General features: G+C 40.3%; 1 protein-coding gene across 4 annotated transcripts in view; it reads left to right on the top strand.

Moving 5' to 3' along the window:
* OSBPL9 (oxysterol binding protein like 9) overlaps positions 1-15201 on the top strand; it is a 77594-nt gene that overhangs the window by 40215 nt on the left and 22178 nt on the right. For 2 of the 4 annotated variants that reach the window (XM_056845483.1, XM_056845482.1), the window contains exons 5-8: positions 2776-2871; positions 5572-5619; positions 8829-8858; positions 11702-11752. In XM_056845483.1, the coding sequence (XP_056701461.1) occupies positions 2776-2871; positions 5572-5619; positions 8829-8858; positions 11702-11752 (225 nt within the window). Of the gene's footprint in view, positions 1-333; positions 382-632; positions 653-2775; positions 2872-5571; positions 5620-8828; positions 8859-11701; positions 11753-15201 lie in introns of those variants that run through there. The other 2 variants (XM_056845484.1, XM_056845485.1) reach the window with 2 other exon arrangements.

Here is a 15201-nt window from a genome sequence, read left to right as displayed (position 1 = left end):
CAGCGGCCCCTGAGCGGCTGGCGTAACTCGCCCCGATTTATGGGCATCCGCGAGGGCAGAGCTCTTGGCTCCGAAAAAAGGAAGGGGGGGGAAAGCCGGAAGTGTCCATTATGGCGCGTGGGAAGGAAGCAGATCGGGTTTGTTTTGTTTCTGCGTCCTTCGCGCCCCCCTCCCCTCTCACCGCCGCTCGGGTTGGGAGGGGTGGCGGCTGAGCGGGGAGGCGCCTGACCCAGAGCCAATCGGAAGTCACCTCGGCGTTGAGGCGACCTCTGTGGGTGAGCGGCGAGTCTGCGACGCGGCGTCCCTACGGGCGCCCCCCCCTTTTTTTTTAAGGACAGACCTCGCCTGGATCCGCGATGGGCCGGGGGAAGCATGGCTAGCGTGAGTAGGCTCAGGCCCCGGGGGTGGCGTCGCGTCGGAACTGGCGAGATGGGGGCGACCTCCGCAGTCGCCGGCCTGCGCTGCGAAGGCCAGCCCGGACTGCCGGGTTCCACGTCAGGCGAAGGGGGGGAGGCAGTTGTGGTGAACCCCCCCCCGTCCCGGCGGGCGGCTGGCTGGGAGATAATGCTCACATGGACTTGTAGACCCGAGTTGGCGCCAGCCTCACGTCCCTAGGATTCTAGGAAGGGAGCGCGTGACGGCTGAAGAGCGGGTGCGCGCGCGCGATCCGGGTTGGGGCGATAGCGGGGAGGGGGTGAGAATGTCTTCAGAAATAGGGCGGCTTCGGCTGCGTGTCAGCGACGGGATAGGCCGGTTACTGCCGTTGGTTCGTGTCGGGAAATTAGTTTGTTGGAGGAATCCTGGGCTGATTTGAAGTTTCGAGTGCGAAAGAGGCGGGTCGGTAAAAGGCCCTGGTTGGTTAGGGAAGCCCCTTTTATTTTGATGATGAGAAAGTTAGGTTCCTCTAAAGGCAGTTTGTTAATGAGCGTAGCACATTGCGTTAAACTGAGCGGTGCTGGTGGCAGAACAAACAAGCTGTGAAGTTGCCAAAGGAATTGGGGCCACAGCAATGATCCCTATACATCTGATTAAGGATAAAATTTGTTGGGCTCTGTGCTTCCCCAGTAACTACTGATCACGCACCTGTATGGCCAGTGGGGCTTTTGATCTTGTACAGAATCTTCACCTGCACCAACATGTTCTCCTCTGGTATGTCAGTGCATTTCTCTGGAGATTGAGAATATGGACCTGATGAGAAGAAAGGTTTTATAGCCACTGTATGACAGCTGACGTATCTTGAAGCCTGGTTGAAATATCTGTCCATTTTGATAACTTGCATTACACCTGATTGCTCATGGTGGCCAAAAGACCATAGAGGATGTTCTATAAATATCCCTATGGTAATTTGGTGGGAGAGAGAAACAAATGAGACATTTGGTATCCTGAACAGTCTTTTGTGCAGCCATTTATTTACTTAAAATGTATAGCACTTTTTCCAGATACTTGCTTAAGGGGGCTCACAATAAAACAAGACTGTAAACATAGAATCATTCTGGGTTATTCACCACATATTGCTAGCATCAGAAGATATATTGCATTCCGATGGCCATTCTGATTTTTACAGTGTTAACTAATTTGTGATCTTAAAGTGAAATACCACAACATATCTTAGGTTCTGTGGTTTTAAAATCTTACAATATACAGAATATTATGCTTATACTTGATTTTTTTAAAAAGCCATGGCACAGTCCAAACAAATTGAAGCACTTTTAAGTGCCCCGGCTTTCAGTGGAAAAGCTTCCAGATGAACTATACCAGTAAAGCTAATGAAACTTAAAGTTGCCTAGATTAGGGCTTCTTAAACTTTTTCCAGCCAAGACTCCTTTTCACCCAAGGATTTTTTACGCGACCCCGGTTATATAAAGATAGGTATACAAATCAAACTTTTACTGATAATAAATCATAAAGAAATTTATTTTAAGATTAAAAATGTTTTCAACCCACAGTTTAAGAAGCTTTGGCCTAGATAATAAACCCCTTATAAATAATACCACTTTGCAGAAAACTGCTATAGCATAATATAGTAAATTATGTGACCTTGATTATTTATTTTAGCTGCATCTGTTTAGCAACTTAATATCATTCATAAATATATTAGCTACACAGATAGAAATATTGCATATATTTTACTAGAGGCCCTTATCCTTGCTTGCTGTGGGAAGCAAGCCAGCTAGCAGAAGTAGGAAGAGTGACAGTTGAGATACAGATCTCTTGTTTGGATGCTACTACTCCTTAAATCTTGTGTTTACAGGACTTTTACCTGAAATAATTTGCATTGGATGTGATAGTTTAGCATTTAAAATGCCTAAATGAAATTTACAAATTGAAAAGCATAGTGAGGTAGATCCTAACTACTGTCAGTGGAAGTGTGGATTTTTGTGGCCTTCCCCTCCCCCAGCAGTCCCAATCCATGGAAAGTAAATTACTGAGGTCATGACACCTGCATGTGGTGTTCGCTTTCTGAGCTTTTGCTTGATTATGTGTTTACTTATAGTCTAATTTGTAGTGGTTCTGTTATATAAAATGTATATAATTTTAAAGTGTTCATATTATATGTTAATCTGTTGTACTAACTTATGTTTAGTAAAACACTTGTAACCTTTTCCACAAGTCATTGAAAAGTATATCTGAGCTGCTTACCTAATCATTTGAATTCTTAAGTATTGCTATCTGTACTGGCCAGAGAAATACATTGAGAAATACATTGCTGTTTTGTGTCTTGTATAAAATGTGAACAAGTTTTATTTATACATCTGATTTTTTCATGCTGTACAGGGTGTGGATTCTGGATTTGTTCCAAGTGTTCAGGATTTTGACAAAAAGCTTACAGAAGCTGATGCTTACCTACAGATTTTGATAGACCAATTGAAGGTATGTCCAGACAACAAACATAAGTTAGTCCAGACTGTAGCTGCTTGGTTGCAGACTGGAGCTAGCAAATCTGGCCACATTACTGTGATCTTGAAACATCTACATTGGCTGCCAGTCTGCTTTCAACTTCAATTCAAAGCACTTTCTTTAACCTTTAAAATTCTGTAGAGTAGTGTAGCGGTTAATGTCAAAGTATCTGGGAAACCCAAGTTTGAATCCCTACTCTGTCATGGAAGTTCGTTGGGTGATCTTGGGCCTGTCACATGCTCTCAGCCTAACCTACCTCACAGGATTATTGTTAGGGTAAAGTGGAAGAGAGGAGAATGATGTAAGCCGCCCTGGGTCCCCTTGGGGAGAAAAGCAAGGTAAAAAATCAAGTCAATAAAATAAATTTGAAAAAAATAATGGCCTGGAATCTATATGCTTGCTGTATTGCCTCTTCTGTGCTTGTCACAACAAAGGGCAGTCCCAAAACTGAAGGAGGTTAAGAGAGTTTCAGCTCACACTCAGGCTTTTTCATTGGCAGCCCCAGTTTCAGCTCACACGCAGGCTTTTTCATTGGCAGCCCCAGTTCCAAAGATACCTAACAAGGGTTTTAGCTTTGGACTCTTAGAGAAGTGTGTGAAATGTCTTCTGTCTATTTTCAGGAAGAAGTAAGATTGAATTATTTAAAGGGGACTTTGGAAATTGACCTACTGATTGACTGAATCTGGGGGGAAATTGGTTGATTTGTACATATTTCAATTTTAATTTAGTATTTTAAGATTAAGAATTAAGTTGTTTTTCTTCTCATAGGTAGTTACATTTGAAATTGTAACTGAGGCTTTTACTTTATGCTTTGTCATGATAAGATGCTTTAGTCATTGCACTTATGTTCTTAAATATTTCAGATTTTCTAGAAACTTTTTCAGTATTATGGGTGCTTGGGTGTTCAGTTTTTAGAAATCCAGCTTCAGGTTTACAGAGCAGTGATACTCAGTGATTCAGGAACCACATGTGGCTCTTCAGAGCACCATTCCCTATGACATCCACTCCATGTTCCGCAAAAATGGCAATTACCCTGGAAATCAGAATTTCATCATTACTGTGGGCTCAAGATAAAAACAGTTTTTAAAACAAAATATGACATAGTAATGATAATATCAAGGCTGCGGAGATGAAGGGGTTCTGTGTACAAGGCTGTGTTAACATATGCAGCTTATTGGGGCACACCACTGTTGTGTGGTGTGTCCCACAAAACAAAACTTCTTGCAAGTAGAAAACCTAGCATGGAGAGAGGGTCTAACTATCCCATTTCCTGAAATGCTAGAGTTCACCTTGAAGGGAACTTTTTAAATGTAGGAAAGCACTAATTTTCAAACATCCAGCCTAACAGGGTTCTAGAGAACTTGAAAGCTGGCACACTGCTTTGTGTCGTAACTGACTTCCTCACTTCATACCGAAGGGCTGGCTAAGGGTCAGTAGTAGAAGGGAGAAACCCTACATGCTCAGAGGTACTGTGGTAATTAAAATGGTTGTAGTGTACTTGTATATTTGTGTGCAGTGCATACACTAGTCATGTAGCTCTTTTGGTTGATGAATGGTAAATGTGGCTCTCCGTGATACTTAGAGTGAGTTACAGAGCATTTGTTGCAGTGAATTAAGTAGGTATTTGAGAAGTAGGCTGCATTTTTACATGTCTGGAAGATTTACAATTGGCACATTTAAAAAACACTTCAGAAGCAGTACTCTTCCTTGGGAGAAAGGAGTAGAAAAGGGCAAGAGTCCAGTAGCACCTTAAAGACTAACAAAAATATTTTCTGGTAGGGTATGAACTTTCGTGAGCTGTGGCTCACGAAAGTTCATACCCTACCAGAAAATATTTTTGTTAGTCTTTAAGGTGCTACTGGACTCTTGCCCTTTTCTACTACTGCAGACAGACTAACACGGCTACCCACTGTGAATTATCTTCTTGGGAGAAAGGAGTGTTCCAAAGATACCTAACAAGGGTTTTAGCTTGTCTTGAAACAGATCATTGAGGAGATAAGAGATCAGAGATCAGTAGATAATGTTAATGATAATTTACAGTACTCTGTTGATTCCTTGGCTTTGTAACTGTTAAGTCTTTAAAAATGTTAGAAACAACAACCCTGATACTGCTTTGGTGGAGAAAATACATAAATCTACCTAAAAATACAATTATCATAGTTGTAACATTCAGATCACCAGAGGGCTTAATGGATTGTATCCATCCACATAGTTATGAAGATTAAAGGCTTAAGTTTCTTAAGAGGGGGTGGTGATTTCTGCTAATTCTCCCTCCTGTTGCAGCTTACTGAGCCCCCTGAAATTTTGCTCCTTGAAGGTCAGCAGATTCTCAGGAACAGCACAGAGGGCAAAGTGGGGCTGTGCTGTGGGAAGTCAGAAGCAGCAGAAATCTTTTGCCCCTTCATTAGAAAACAAGTGATCTTAGGTCTTCAGAATGTGTTGTTGGATACACGCCACTGTGTTCGGCTAACTGCAGTGTGTCCGTCTGGTACAAGAGCCCCTTGTGTCAACAAGGATGCATCTTGCACAGACAGAGCTTGGTTAAGTGAAGTGGTGTGATGCAACCCACACCAGGTAGTTTTTAATGTACTGTATTTGGCTATTCTATTTGTGTTATTTTGTGTGTGTTAACTAAAAGGTCCACAAGCAATATTTGTTATATGTTTTTTTCAGCTATTTGATGAAAAGCTTCAGCACTGCAAAGATGATGAACAAAGAAAAGCAAGTATACTTCTTAATCTGGTTCTTTTCCTCTGAAATTTATTGTTTTTATCTATTTAGTCAAGATAAATGTAAATAATCCTTTTATATGTAATGGATAACATTGTTTTAAAAATTCATTGGTTTTGCATGACATGTTAAATTACTTGAATGGAAAACATCTCTAGCAGTTTCTTAGTTGCTCCATTGCAGTGAAAAGTAGTTAAAAATCAGCTTGGAGAGCACTACAAAGGCATTAAAAGGTTCTTGTCTTTTTAAACATAGATGTAAGACAGTTTGGAATGACGTGTATGGCACCCTTCTTTCATGAACCACTTCTACTACCATTTTCACAATATATTTCAAATGTAATGACATCATGTACCTCCCCTCCCCTCAAAAGATACCTTCATTTTCCATGTTTAGTTTTCCCCCACACCCATACACACACAAAAACTATTTGTAAATTTCTTTTGCAGATGGCTAGGGTAGAATAGCTTTTTTTTTTTCCAGGCAAAGCTCTGCTATGTGGCAGAGGAATGATGTTGGATGGTTTAGATGTATGCCCTCAGGTTCCCTTGTCTCTAACACTTCCCACAATACCTCTAGGGTAGAATAGTTACTAGGAGGCTTCAGATAATATGGTATACTCAATACTCCCCGAAGAAACAACTTCATATCAGAAGCTTGTTGACTTGTGTAGCCACCCTAAGCCTGGCTGTGCCAGGGGAGGGCGGGGCACAAATTAAATCAAATAAATAAATAAAAACGTTCGAGAAACACTTTTTTATGAGTAGTTTGCAGCCCTGATGCAAAATCAATTAGTAATGAGTTTGGCTATTTGTCTGAAGGTATGGATGTTAACTTCAATAAGCAGTTCTTCACTTTGTCGGAGCAGAATAATTTGGTGATGATATGTGGTACTTTAGAGGGCAAACTTTGTGGCTGTAATTGCACAATCTCACCAAAGGTATGCAGTCTTGTTTGCTTTCCAGCCTTGGTGTAAATGACAGAATAGCTTTTAGGAAATGAATTGTTTTCTTCCACATTAGTTGTGGTGCGCAATATTTTAAACGTTTCTTGTTCCCAGACAGGCAAAAGAGAATTGGGTTGTCCTTGTTTTCAAGTATTTTTAAATCATCATGTCTTCGGTAACTCACACATTTCCTGGAGTTTAAGCATGAAGAGTTTCTTTTTCATGAAAATCATCACTGACTTATTTTTTAACAGTCCAGTTAAAGTAGCAAGATCTGCAGTTGTTTCCTGTGGAAATACAGTTTTGGAAAAAAAAATCACTGAAATCCATGGTATCAGCTCTTCCTTCCAATTTTAATCTTTATGGAAAATGACAGCTTCTACTGGAATATATTTTCAGTGGAGCTTCTTGTAAGTGAATTTGCTACTATAGCAGCAGACACAAGATCGGAAACAAAAAATCCCTATTGTTGGTGCATATTTTCAATATTAGATGTCTGTAGAGACTGGGGAGGCTGCCATTCAACACGTTTTTTAGGTAACGGCAGATTGAGACACGGTTGAAAGCTTGCTGTGTTTTTCATTTTATGATCACTTTTAGGCAATATTTGAGACTTCTTTCAAGTTATTTCAATCATTTTTAATTCAACTTTCTCCTGTCAGAGACTCTTGCATCTGGCTTGGTTCTGAACTGGTGCTTTGAGGCTGTGGTCAGGTGGCTAAGGCCGAACAAACTGAAGCTGAATCCAGACAAGACATAAATAATTCTGGTTGGGAAGGCTGATGTTCTAGAGAGACTGAATTCACTTGTCCTAGATGGAGTGACTTTGGCTTATTTAGAGCAGATTTAGTGTTTGGGGGTACTCATGGGTCCTGCCTTGCTGTTTGAAAAGCAGGTTGGCATGGTGGCCAGGAATGCCTACTATCAGCTGCATCTTGAAACAGCTATATTGGCTGCCAGTCTGTTTCCAAGTTCAATTCAAGGTGCTGGTTATGGCTTTTAAAGCACTGTACAACATTGGACCCACATATTTGAAGGATTGCATCCTTCCATATGTCCCTATACACCATCTACTGTCATCACGCAGCCATCTGTTGACTATCCCACCACTTAGGGTAGCCTGTCTGGCATCAGTCAGAACTGGGGTCTTTTGCATCTCCTGCTCTGTGGAACGGTTTCCTGTTTGCCAGGGCTTTTGAGGGAGTCCGAATTGGCAGGCAGCTTTTAAGAAGGGGAGCGTGGAGAGATTTGGGGTCTCTTATTTTATGTTTTTAACTATTATTATAAGCCACTTTGAATCATGAGGAAAGGTGGAGTGAACATATTTTCATTATTAAATAAATGTTAATCATAGCCTGTGTCAGTTCAACAAAACAAATACAGCATAGGTGGGGGAAAAGATGAAATCAGTTCTTCATAGACCACTTAGGTGTATGTCTAACAACTAGAGCTTTGAGTCAGGCATGCAGTTGCAGCTAATCTTTCTTGCATGGTAAAGACTCACGACTGACTTTTTCTTATTGTACATTCCCATAATCTCTATAATTTCACAAGCAAGTGAAAGAATGTAATGTCTTGGGCAACTCTTATAATACAGTTAGCTTCTTTTTAGAAAGAGTTAAGAATAAGAGTGTTCCAGGTAAACAGGTTATAATTTCAACACACTTGTGTAACTAAGAGTTGCTTTCTATTTCTATTTCAGGACTTATTTGTTCATAGGGTGGAATTCATAATGTAAACCAAAAGCACTCAGCTTTGAATGCTGGCTGAGGCATAGTTTTTAACAGTACAACGTGCCTCTCCTGCAAAAAAAAAAACCCTGTTCGCAACTAGCAAAACATGTGCTTTGCAGAAAGTCTGTTTCTAATACTATTGGACAATAACTTTTTACTCGGTATTCAATTTTAGTAGCTATCAAGTGATCAGGATCAATATAATATTCGGTCAACTTCTGTCATTCCATCTTGGTAGTAAAGCACATGGTTTGCCTGACCTTTAACAGGGACTCTTGTAGCTGGGCTGGAAAAGACCTATGACTGAGATCTGAAGTGTTTCTGCCAATTTACATAGACAACACTAAGCTAACTAGCCTAATGATTCATCTGACTTTGCATAATGCAGTTTCATATTCTTACTTGAATAATTATTTGTTGCATGCTGTGTTAGATCAGCGGATCACCACCTTGCAACAATCTATTTGAACACTACCAAGTCTAGTTCTTACATTGTCAGTAATTGTGTGTGTTTTTTGCAGAAAATTGAAAACCTCAAAGAAACAACTAGTGTAAGTGTGTGTGTTCAACTGCTGTGATTTAAAGTATTTAAGTCATGGGCTGTTCTCTGTTAAAACACTTTGCTGGCTTTTGTTTTAATGGCAGTCCACTTTGAATGGTATGATGAAGGGGTGCCCACGTAAACACACCCCAAAGTGGTTTGTTAGCATATGTGGATGCCAGCTTCTCCATTACACCATCTGCATGGGGGAAGGTGGCAGGGAAGAATAGACTGGGACCACATCAGTAGCACTAGGAGTCATCCTCTCATTGGTGCAAACTAAAGTATCTACATTTTGGGGAAGGTGAGTGGAAAGGCAGACTGTGAGAAGGCGGCTTTCTTCTTGGTGGTGTTGATATATAATTTAAATGGAGTTTTTTAAAGCAGTAATGTGATTATGAGAGACTGGGGAGAGGTTAGATTAGGGTTAGAGATTAGCTTTTTTGGTGTGAGGATGACAACCAACATTGCCCCATATTTATTCATATGCTTCAACACTTATCATAGTTTTAATGAAATTTTGAGAAACTCTGAAAAGTTTAGGATCGGGTTCTGTGGTAGAAATAACCAGAGAAGTGATGACTTCAAATACATACGCCCCAAATGTTTTGCTTTTTTTAATTTTCCCGGTGGAAAAATTGGGAAATTTGGGGAAACACTGGGGAAAAAAACTTTTATGAAATATGTTTTTCCTCTGTAATGAGTGAAATGCTTTTTATGACAAGGTTTTATTTATTCAAAATACATAGCATGAAAAGGTCTGAAGGCTTTTTTCTGCTATATATTTTGAGTGAGTAAAACCTTGTCATGACTTCTTTCAGTTTTTCATTTTTTTAATGTAAGGTGGACTATGACATTAAATAATTCCTAAGTTCTGTAGACATATGAAATGTTTTCAACAGTGTGTATGCTTCCAAAATTATTCACATTTAATCAATAATTAACATGCTGTAATGTGTTTTATTATTTATAATGGAATTTGTTGTTGGTGTCATAAATTTGATACAGAAATATGCTGGTAGCTCTCTAGACTATGAATGTAGAAGAATGTCTGTCCAAATAATATACTTCATTTTTTAATACAGAATTTGTTTTCTACCTTCCACTTTTATTTTTCCTGCCTCTCAGATAGCAAAATTTAAGATACATGTGCTAAGATAGCAAAGATGCAGCAGTTTGGAACTCTTTCTCAAGTATTGAACATACTTGTTATTGTTGCTAAAGGGGGTGCTCCTGGGCTGAAAGGGGTTAGGAAGCTGCCTGCAGGCAGCTCTACCCCCCTGGAACATCTCCCAGGATGCTGGTGCGAGGACTTGCACCGGTAGGATGCCGGCAGGAGGCCGAGCCAGCATCCAAGTGCCGCTCTGCCATGGCAGTCCAGGGGAGCCAGCACAAGTGGCGCTACACTGGTGTCTGTGCCAGTTTGCATGGGGCAAGTGGCACAGACACCAGCGTAGGGGTCAAGATGCCTCCAAAGCCCATTCCCCCCCCCCCAAGCTCAGGAATAAGCTGTTAGATGGTTTTTGGTAATTTCTTTATCAGCCAGGTCTGTGAAAGCTGGAACTTAAATAGCTTGACTTCTTTACTAGTTTTTCTATTGTATAGATCAAGGGTCCCTTGCCTTTTTCAGTGTGCACTTTTGGAATTCTTACTCATGGTGCTGGGTGCAACCACAAAATAGCTGCCAGGGGAGGCCGAGTCAACCACAGAATGTTGATAGTAGGTCTTCGACGTTTTGGGAAAGATACTTTTTAAAGCTAATGTATTGTTTAAAATATTTTCTTGCATATACTCAAAATAAATGTACATATTGAGCTAGCTGAGAAATCCTCATCTGGTAGTATCTGTCTTCATCTTGCAGGTATCTAACACATTTACGCTAGAAAAGGGAAAAATGCTGCCTCTCCCAGCTGGGCCTTTTACATGAACGTTTCTCTTAAGAGCCCAGCCATTTTTAACTTGCACTATTATTTGGAGCTATTATAGTTGGTTCTCAAGAGCTGGTGAGAGCTCCTCGCGTATGTGTACAGAGATTCCGGCCATATTGTGGTGGGATATCAATGATTTTTGAGAAGCAGACAAAATTTGATATAGTGATATTATCAGCTTTCAGCTGAATTATAAAAATACATTAAAATTTAGACGATCTGATGACTACAATAGAAGTTCCAGTTAGGTACATTAAGCATTATAGACATGCAGCACAATTGTGCTTAGTCTGAATCAAGTCTCAGTGTGTTTTTAGAATATCACTCCACTGTTTGCACAGATAAAATAAATATAAAGCCACTGTATTAAACTATAAACATCCAACTCCTGCCTGGCCCTGTCCACTTTCTAAAAACACTTGTGCCAGGAAAGATGCTGGCGGGTACCATGTTGCCAACAGAAGCTACTTTGGGGGCCCTGGTTTACATTTGTATCTTTGTTTGCGTATAACATGTGCAAGCTCAGTTAAAAGAGAACTGTAATGTGTTAAGGGATGGGTATTTTGTTAAGCTGTCCTTTTTTCTTGAAATGATTCCCAATTTCCTCCTAGATCTGTGCTCACTAGGAACCTTTTGAGTGTATAAAACATATTTCCCCTAAAAATTATGACATTTGGAGCAAAATCACTGTCCCATTAAAGTGAATGGCAAAACACAATGATTAAAAAATCTGCACTGGATCATCATTAACTCATCTAAACAGAGGTTCAGTTGCATGATTATAAAAGAGACTACCATGGCAGATAAGAAACCAGTGAATGTAACAACCAATCTAAGTAATTTTTGTATTAGTTAATGTTTTATTTTTACAAACGGTGAAATGTTAATGTAGGGATAATAACATGTTTGTTTTTATCCCCCACAGAGCATGGTCGAGTCAATAAAACATTGCATTGTGTTGCTGCAGATTGCTAAAGTAAGTACCTCTGAAATGAAAATCCAGTAGAACATTTGGACAGCATAATATTCAACTGTTGGAGTAAATTGTTCTGTGCTATTGTAGTGTGGCTGGATTGGAACAATCCAAAAATTGGAAGGGACGTATAGGTGCATGCAGTTATACAAGTTATGTTCTTATTGCTTTCCACAGGTGATCTTTTATGAACAAATGCTCATTTTGTTTTTAAGTGAAAAATTCCACAACTTGAATAACTAGCTTTGCCAAGGATTTCTGAGAACTTTATAGGGGCAGTTCCAATCAGTTAATCAACATGAAATAGGGAGGAAGGGGTCTCCTGTGACCACTGGAAGGCTGTCCTGGAGATCATGGGACCTGCATGGACAAAAGCTATGATGGACGGTACCAATGATAACAAGGGGAATTGAGTGAGACTGAGGGAAAAAGCTGACTGGATCCAACTCATAGTCTTTTGTCTACTAATGTTGGCATGCTTGGACATTCTGCTCCTCTTCATATTAAACTGATGATAAATATTCTGACCTTCAGCCATGTCAACAGTATTTTCAGCAGGCATCATAGGCATTGTGGTAGATGGTGCAGTGTTGAACATACTACTATATTTGTCCAAGCTTGTTTTGAGAGTGCAAGTGAACAGCTTTATTGTCTACAGTACCTATTTATGCTTCCATTTGTCTTCAGTATCTATGCAGGTTTCCAAAGCTACCTCTGTAGAAGCGAACATTGGACTTTGAAAAATAACTGCTTTTGATGCCTTAAATGTTCACATTAACTTCCTCTTGTCAATCTTGTGGGGTCTATGATAGTAGAAAGAAACAAATATTAATGTTTGTCTTTTTCATGAATTATTTATAGAAAACAGCTGAATTAGGTGGTAATGAAGAGTGATCGTGCAACTTGACGGTGCTTGCACCGTTAAGGGATCTACCTTGTAAACTGGGGTTCTAATAAATAGATGAATGTGTCAGAGAGCACCTTTTAGTAGAGCACCTCTGGGCAAAGAGAATTGATACAATTGGACACTCAGTGGCCTGAGAAGAGAGTATGCTTGAAGCACTTAATCATTATTGTGGGTTTGTCTGTAACATACCACTTTGAATCTTTGCATATATTATCTAACCTAAGAAGGCCTAGTAATTAATAGCATACAGCACTGCATTTTTTGCCATATGTTACGTTTTTAAAAAACACCATGTTTTGTTGGGAAATATATTAATCATCAATATATCTCTGTGCTGCCTCATCCATGGATGCTTAAATACAAAGATGTGGACAAACAAGACAGATCTTCCTACAAACCTGAGAAAAGCCCCAGGATTGCAGAAAATATAAAATCTAAAAATTACATCTCCAGTGACAGAAGCTGCGTCTGTAGGTTTAAGAAACAAATGCCCTCAGTAGCTGTTGCTAGGCAGCCACAACTGTATTGTCAGAGTTGGAGCCTTGGTTTCTGTCAGTAAAAGGCAAGGGGAGGGGCAGGGCCCTTTCTGGGAGTGTTCTGGCCTCATTGAGGCCAGGCCCAGCAGCAACAACTGGGTGACTTTGCTGTTACTTGACTTGCATGACTCAACCAGGCCCAGCTGCTTGCTACCAGTCAACAGCTGCCACTACATGACAGCTAGTGTAGTGGTTAGAGTCTCAGCCTAGGATCTGGGAGAGCCAGGTTCGAATCTCCACTCTATGTGTGTAAATTTCCAACTTAATGTGTGTAAATTTCCAACTGAATAGATTATCATAGTAGTAGGACACCCCTTGTTCAAGAAGGAGGAGAAACTTTTTTTTACTTCTGTTAAACTATGGAAAATCAATATACCTCAGTACTAAAGACGAGTACAGACAGCCTAGCTAAAAATAAGCATAAATAATGGGAGGAGATTGTTATAGAGATGAGCACAAGTCTTGCTAGTGCTTGAAAAAGATACCTTTGTTTTTAAAGGGGCATGTGAGTGCTCTTGCACTCAGGTTCTAAAGAGTGAATCAGAAAATGACATGGAAGGTTTATCGTCTGTCACATAATTACACTATCCAGTATGAGCTTGTGACATAAACATAACTACATTCTGCATTGTACAATTGCGTTTTTTGTAGTGTTCATATTATCATCAAAGGCATACACTCCTGTAACTATGATTTTAAATATATTGAGTTGGATCCATCCTTTTGTCAGCAGGAGGATTTTTTCCACATACCGCTCCCCTCAGAAGTCCCATCCAACCCTGGGGAAGCTGATAGATGGGAACATTGGGCTCTAGGTTACTGCAATGCACTCTACATGGGGCTGCCCTTGAAAAGTGTTCAGAAACTTCAATTGGTGCAGAATGTTGCAGCCAGGATGTTGACTCAAATAGGTTGTTGGAGCCATATCGCTCCAGTCTTGATCAATCTACACTGGCTCCCAATCTGTTTCTAAGCATGATTCAAGGTGCTGGCGTTGAACTTTAAAGCCCTATATGGTTTGGCACCAACATACCAGAAGGACTGCCTAATCCCTTATGAACCTACCTGACTTCTGTGGTCATTCTCTGAGGCCCTGCTTTAAGAGCCTGTGCCTTCTGAGAATAGGCGGGTGGCAACCCCATGAGAGGGCCTTCTCAGTTATTGCACCAAACTGGAACTCTCTCTCCAGGGAGTCTCGTCTGTCCCCTTCTTTTGCCATCTTCTGCCAGCGGGTTAAGAATTGTTTTGTTTGGTTCCCTTGATGATCCCTCCCTCTTGCCTTATATTCTAATACTTGTTGGTTTTTGTGTGTCTGTGTGTGTCACGGTTTTAATGGTCTTTTAAGATATTATGTATGTTTTTAATGTTTTAGCCGCCTTGGTGGCCCTGGTGAGAGCAGAAGGGTGGTATATAAGTTTTGCTAATAATAATAATGTGGATCAAGTGCCATACAGGTCAGAGGGCTAGATTATAGAAGGGGAAGAGGATAAAATTGCTCTTAGCCAGTGTAACCGGACTGTTGGAAAAAGCATAGCCCCTGATTTGCATGGCCAGTTGTCCATGTGGGTCCTGTCACTGTGGGAATCAACTTTCCCAGTGTCAGAAGGGACTGCTGGGTGGGATAGATGAGAATACAAGAAAGATGCATAGTCTTTGTATGTAGTGATTACTAGATATAGCTTTTAACATGCTTCATGTATTTTGCCTTTTTAAATGGGGAAATAAGAACTTGATTAGGCACATTCCATGTATCAGCAGCCAAGCTTGGCAGATTTCCAGGAAAAATAGAAAAGCAAGGTAATGTAATTTAAATGGTAGAGCCCATGCTTTGCAGTTGAAGGGCATCTAATAAAAGGATGGAAAATACTGTTGCTTAGACCAGGAAAAGTGGGTACCAGGGTAAGTACTATTGGGTTGGATGAACTGGCCTGTGATCTTACTCTGGGTAAGACTGGTCCTTATTCTAGATACCTGTTTTCATCAATATTTTATTCAGAAATTTGAATTGA

The sequence above is a fragment of the Euleptes europaea genome, chromosome 2 (assembly GCF_029931775.1).
Source record: "Euleptes europaea isolate rEulEur1 chromosome 2, rEulEur1.hap1, whole genome shotgun sequence".
Taxonomy (NCBI): Eukaryota; Metazoa; Chordata; class Lepidosauria; order Squamata; family Sphaerodactylidae; genus Euleptes; species Euleptes europaea.
The sequence above is the reverse complement of the archived record's forward strand: the minus strand, read 5'-3'. Positions and strand labels throughout refer to the sequence as shown.